The sequence below is a fragment of the Prosopis cineraria genome, unplaced genomic scaffold (assembly GCF_029017545.1).
Source record: "Prosopis cineraria cultivar Desert tree isolate PC_DT_omini unplaced genomic scaffold, ASM2901754v1 PC1, whole genome shotgun sequence".
Taxonomy (NCBI): Eukaryota; Viridiplantae; Streptophyta; class Magnoliopsida; order Fabales; family Fabaceae; genus Prosopis; species Prosopis cineraria.
Window position 1 is genome coordinate 58976606 of NW_026555332.1, and position 6201 is coordinate 58982806.

General features: G+C 35.3%; 1 protein-coding gene across 3 annotated transcripts; it reads right to left on the reverse strand.

The window, feature by feature from the left end:
• Positions 1-867: 867 nt before the first annotated feature.
• LOC129306640 (F-box protein At5g03970) lies at positions 868-3291 on the reverse strand. 3 transcript variants are annotated; one of them, XM_054947344.1, is made up of 3 exons: positions 3131-3290; positions 2367-2478; positions 868-2271 (listed from the first exon to the last, which is right to left on the reverse strand). In XM_054947344.1, exon 3 carries the CDS (start codon positions 2208-2210, stop codon positions 1002-1004), a length of 1209 nt encoding a protein of 402 aa, XP_054803319.1. In that variant the 5' UTR covers positions 2211-2271; positions 2367-2478; positions 3131-3290; the 3' UTR covers positions 868-1001. The 3 variants fall into 3 exon arrangements, with proteins under 3 accessions (XP_054803319.1, XP_054803310.1, XP_054803304.1); XM_054947335.1 differs by lacking the exon at positions 2367-2478 and having other exon boundaries at positions 3131-3291; XM_054947329.1 differs by having other exon boundaries at positions 868-2478.
• Between the last annotated feature and the right edge of the window lie 2910 nt (positions 3292-6201).

Genomic DNA, 6201 nt, shown 5'->3' on the forward strand with positions numbered 1-6201 from the left:
AGGTCTTTTTGAAAATCCAAATTAAAAATCAAACGGGCAGTTTTTTTTAAAATATTGATTAAAATCTTGATTTTTTTTTTGGACAAAAGTATCTTGATGTTTTGATACTATAAATGCATGTATCGCAATAAAGTTGTTGTTGATTTTTCACCCCAAAAAAAAAAAAAAAGTATTCTTGGGTTACATTTACCTACCAAATATTTTCGTGTCTGTTTGAATCCATGCCAAAATTAATTAAAACCTTGATTTTGTAAAAATATATCAAAATTAATGATGAATTTAAAATTATGATTTTACTTTATTTTCAATACTTCTTTTTAATTATACTCAAAATCAATTCTATTTTATTAATCAATTTTATAAATCAACTACTACAAAACAAAATCAATCATGTAAATCAATTTCGTACATAATCAATTTTATGCAATATCAATTCAAACGCCTCAAAAAAAAAATTGTGAAAATAAATACAAATATATGTTTTTTTTTCACGTTCATTTCCATCTCTTTCCCTATCCCACTTCTTTTCCGATTTCTGTTTCCTTCAAAAACCCTTGATACCAAATGGGCATCATATCAAGAGCACTTTACGATTCTAAAGTACCAACAATTTATTTTTTATGTTGGTAAAATGCTTAAAGCCTTCATTTGTTAATAGAAACGAAGCTACCCCCAAAAACAAAAGGGATGTATCCATCCAGTCGAGGCAAAATCTGATTCTAGAGTCTTCAAGCTCCTAAAAAAATTGGGGAAAAGAAGTTCTCTACATTCATCTTACCTTCTAACATACTATTACAAAAGAAATGTTTTCCTTGCTTTAATTAAACCCATATGACGCAAGATAGCCCAAATGTCTTGGAACCATGAGAAAATGAAGGTCCTATGATGGAGAGAAGTTAGAATTGAAATTTCATCACCCATACATACAACTTAAATACATCAAACACTGTAAGTTTTCTACTTAATTCAACAGAAAATCCAGCCTCGTGTCAAGACTTTTGTTATGACACACAAGCCAATGGCCAAGCTGGTAGAAAGTAAGGTACAACTTTACTTGACTCCCATGAAATGGCAGCTCCACGGCCCTGATAATAAATTATTTCCACCGTTCTGGTCTCTAGATCACATTGAAAAATGTTCCACCCCGATCTGATAAAGATAGATTGAGAATTCTGAGGAAGGAATGATAGTATCTGAGATTCTTTGCATTGCATGCTGAGAGATGGGTTTTGCTTCCACATTACTTTAAAATTTAGCCTCCACCTTAAAATCCACTTCTTCCTTACATGTGCACAGTTTCTGTAAGTGGATGAGTTAGCTCCTTCTTCATTCTCAAGAACCCATATCTCCACACCCAAGTTACTGCTCTGACCATACTGTAAAAGCCCATCAGATGACTCCCCAAGAACTGACTCCTCATGCTCATGTGATAGCCCACCTGCTGGAAGTTTTACCAGAGCTATCCTCCTATCTCCAAAACGTGGATCATAAATAGCAAGGTTTCCCCACATTGCAAACCAGTGAACAACGCCCTTGACCACCATAGCTACTGTCCTTGGGCGCAACGCAAAAGTTGTAGAGCATGTTAGAGTAGACTGCTTCCAAGTTCCAGTTTGTGAAGAGAAAGTCTCAATAGAAACTGTGTTGCGCACCTTAAGTTTGCACTCGCATTTAGCTCGAATCACCTTGTAGCAAATGGCATCATCAATATACTCCTCAACAATGAATGCCATGCACAACATTTTGTAGAACTGCTGAGGTTCTGGGAGACTGCATTGTTGCTTGTTCTTAAAATTGTACACATAATAAGTCTTTGGATGACGACCACAAAGAAGAATGCCATGGGAACAATCAATAAAGTAGCCCAATTTTTTGAGAACCCCAGAAGACTTCAGATCATCACCCTCTTTACAAGTGGACAAAAATGGTAATGCAGGTTCCCAAGAGGGGCGTTGGTAGCCATCACGGGGTCTTCCTAGGTATAAAAAGTTGCATACGAAGAAACCCAAAAGTCTAAACTTCTGTCCCCATCTATTCACATAGCAACGATAAAATGAAGAGCTGCATATCACACGCAGCCATCTCTTTGATGTGATAATGAATTTGCAAATAGATGAAGGGGGTAGTCGAAGTAAGATCTCTTGCAGTATGTCATCGCAGTTTAGCACATCATGAACACTATTACAGGTCAGCCTCTTATTGGTGTCCATCCAGGATATAAACTGGTAAAGCAAGTCCTCAACAGTTACAACTCACTACATCTTCAGAGAACTGAAACAAAGGAAAGAAATAACAGGACTGGTAAATGATTACTCAAACTCCTCTTCCTCTATTGATGAAGACAAATGTAAGCTAAGGCCCATCACCGATCTAGATTAAAGTAGTGGGGTTGAAAGCAAATCTGATGTCAAGAGCAATTTAACGCTCAGTTACAATCACTGCGACAAGCATAGGCGGACCTATACTACAATCAGTGAACTGAAAATAAAGAAAAGAAATATCAGGACTGACAAACGATTCCTCAAACTCCTTTATTGATGAAGATAAATGTAAGCTAAGGCTCATCAACGGTCTAGATTCTAACGCAGGGGATTAAAAGCAAATCTGATGTCAAGATCAATTTAACGTTCAGTTACAATAACTACAAATCACTACATGAAGCATAGGCGGACCTATATACTATTACTACACTCAGTGTGAGCAGATGCTCCCACTGAAAACTTTGAAACATGCATAGTTGATATAATACCCATTTAATTTTTTGTTCCAGACACTTCGACACAACTCGAGCCAAGTCATTTGCAAGATCACACATCACAAATACCTTGAGAGTTTCCCAAAATTGATGATAATATAAAAAAAGATTAATAAACAGAATGCCAACACACAACAAATCCGACATCGCAAAACAACACAATCCAAACCATAAAGTCGCTAGTAATCAAACTGATGAAGAGGGAAGAAGAACAATAGCCAATTACACACCATCCAAGCAAAAAAGTAGTACAAAAAAAAAACTCAATATGTAAATATTCCCAAATTCAAAAGCGTCAATATTCAAATTGCACGACCAGATTCAAAGCCAAATTAAAACCTAGATTCGAAGCCAGATTGAACAAATCAATCTCACCAGATTTTGGGGGTAGAAAAGGCCCTAGGATTCGGACCTTCTTCACTACTTCCCGGAGAACAACCACGCAGGGCTGACAACGGTAGACGGCGTCCAAAGGAGTGTGTAATGCTTGTTCGTCGACGAAGAGAAGTGGATCAGCGACCCCCGAGAATGGGCTTTACCAGGGTTAATTAATTAGTTTTAGGAAGAATTCGGTACAGGTCGAAAATTAATTACTTAAAAAAAATTATTTTAGAAAAAATATAATTTAGATTTAAATTTAATAAAATTCATATAATTTAATGCTGTATTTGGATTCATATAATTTATATTTAAATTTTAGCCAAATTTATTGTTTGGGTTATCAAAAATGCATGGATTTTGGGTCAAATCCAAATTCAAGTTTTATTGCAATCTTTTTATAATTTGAAATCTTTTTTTTAAATCTCTATTATTTCAAATCTTAATTCAATCTCTTTTGTAATTTAACCTAAATCTATGAAAGCTTAATTAGCCTGCCAATGGTAATTGGATGGGACTGTCGAAGTTAATAGAAAAAAGATGCCACTGCTGATCAAGATTAGAGGGATGACTTCTATCGGGATCGAATAGCCGATTTCTATTAGGACCAAACCGACTAAGTAGGCTTATTTTCTGGCTGTTAGAGGGGACTACACCTTGGAGAAGTTTGCTGAAGTCTATATCTAGGAGATTGTACAGTTACATGGGGTACCGAAGGAAATTGTATTAGATCGTAATTCGAGGCTCACCTTAAATTTTTGGAGGGCTTTACACTAAGCCATAGGTACAAGGTTTTAGTACAGCCTATCACTCCCAGACTGATGGATAAACCGAGAGGACAATTCAGACTCTCGAGGATATGGTAAGAGCTTGTGCTATTGAACTCAGTAAAAGTTAGGACAAACATTTACTACTTGCAGAGTTTGCCTATAACAACAGTTTTTATGCTAGCATTCAAATGGTTTCGTATGAAGCTTTGTATGATCGGAAGTGTCGATCACCTCTATGTTGGATTGAGTTAAGTGAGAAAAGCATTTTGGGTCTAGATTTAGTAAATCAAACCACAGAGAATATAGATATGATTCAACAGAAGTTGTTGATTGCCTAAAGTCAACAAAAGAGCTATGCGGATAATAGGAGGAGGCCGTTGGAGTTTATGGTTGGTGATCATGTTTTCTTGAAGTTTCACCTATGACTATAATTGGAAGGTCTTTTTGAGCCAAGAAATTGACTTTTAGATATATTAGATCATTTGAAATTCTAGAAATGATTGAGCCTTTAGCATACCGAATTGCCTTACTCCCGCATTTATCGAGTGTATATGATGTTAAGGCTGTGCAAAAATCTTGTAGTCAAGTCTGATCCAGTCTAACATGTGAAAACCTGGTTCAATTTGGTCCTATAAAATACTAGTCTTGTAGGACTAAAAAGATAAGACTGTTTTTTTTTCAAGTAAGATCGAACTAGAGACCAAGCATCTGGATCAAGTAGTCCGGCCTGGTCCTATATGATTATTTTACTGTAATTAAAATTAATTTAATTATTGATTAATAAGTCTTACACGAGCTAGATAGGTCCCTCTCCCTAGGTCACTTCCATTCTCGCACGTACTCGAGCTACTCTCAGTCTCTTATTCTTATAAAGACAAACGAAGCCCTAGCATATGCCGTTGCCCTTCGCCAATGCACCACGATCATCATTCGAGTTGGTTGTCACCTCTTGCCTTTGTTTCATCATCAAGCACATCGCATCATTTCCCCACCCATGTTCTCTATCACCCTTAACTTCTGATTCATTGTCGAGCACTTCACATTGTTGAGCACTCCAAGTATGTTTGCACTGGGTTTCCTCATTATTTTTTATTCTCATTTCCTGCATTTAGTTTTGAACTCAGCAATTCTAATTTCATTCCATGTTAAAAGACATCTTTAGCCAGCTTTCAAGTTTTTTTTTCCTTCCTGAAGCTTTACCGTTGTGTTAATCTGCATTGTCCAAAACTTGGCCATTCTAATTTGCATTGTCGAAGAGGTTTTGTCAGTATCTCAACCTAGAATTAGTAGACTAATTGGCATGAAAAATGTTGATATAAAGGACATGAGAAATGTGGTTATGTTTAAAATCTAACACAACATGAATTCAAGTTTTGATACTTTTATAAATTAATTGTTGCCATTCAGTCAAAAGTAATTTAAGAAATTAGGACTGGGCATTTTGTAGGAATTTATCTCATTTTGTGTGGCAAAGGAAGCTACTTGGTCCTGCAACTAATCTCTATCTCAAAAACACATATCAAGTGGGTTATAACAAATATTTTATTGAGGAAGCCTTGTTTTAGGTCGGCTTTCATAACTCGTGTAAATTGGATGCAAATTCTAGTCAAGACAATTATAAGAGATGTTCAAACATTAAACCTCTCTATTTGTATAAATAAATTGACTTTATTATGAACTAGAATTGCTTGGCGAAGAAATTTGAATTCTAGTTTGGTTATATGTTGCTTATTGTGTTTCATTATGGGCTATTAGAATTTGTAGCTAGTAACAGCTTTGATTTAATTGATCTTGTTTAAGGTCTATGAGTTATAGTAAGGCTATTTTGTTTAATAAATGCTAAAAAAATTTCTTGTTTCTCACATGAATGGTGCAGAACATTTTCTTCCCAATGAATGATACAGTGAATGAAGTCAATTTAGATGAATGAAGACATAAAAAAGGATTATTGTTAGAAGTTGAAATGTCTAAATGTTATTGTTTAGCATGTCATATGATGTGATTCAATTTGAAGAAGTCCCCTTATTTAATCTGAAATCTACATATATTATCTTAATTGAGTTTATTAGGTTGAAATAGATTATTGCCTCCCATAGAGGAAAACAAAAAAAAAGCTAAGTAAGTACTGGACTAACAAGACCAGTCTTCTAATCTTATGGACTAAGTCTGATCTTGTTCATCTTTGAATTATCACTAGACTAGACCGAACTATGGGTTGTCTAATCTAGTCTTTTTCCTAAAAGGAATCAAACTTTGAATTAGACTAAAGTCCAGTCCTGTCTAGTCCTTTGTGCAGCC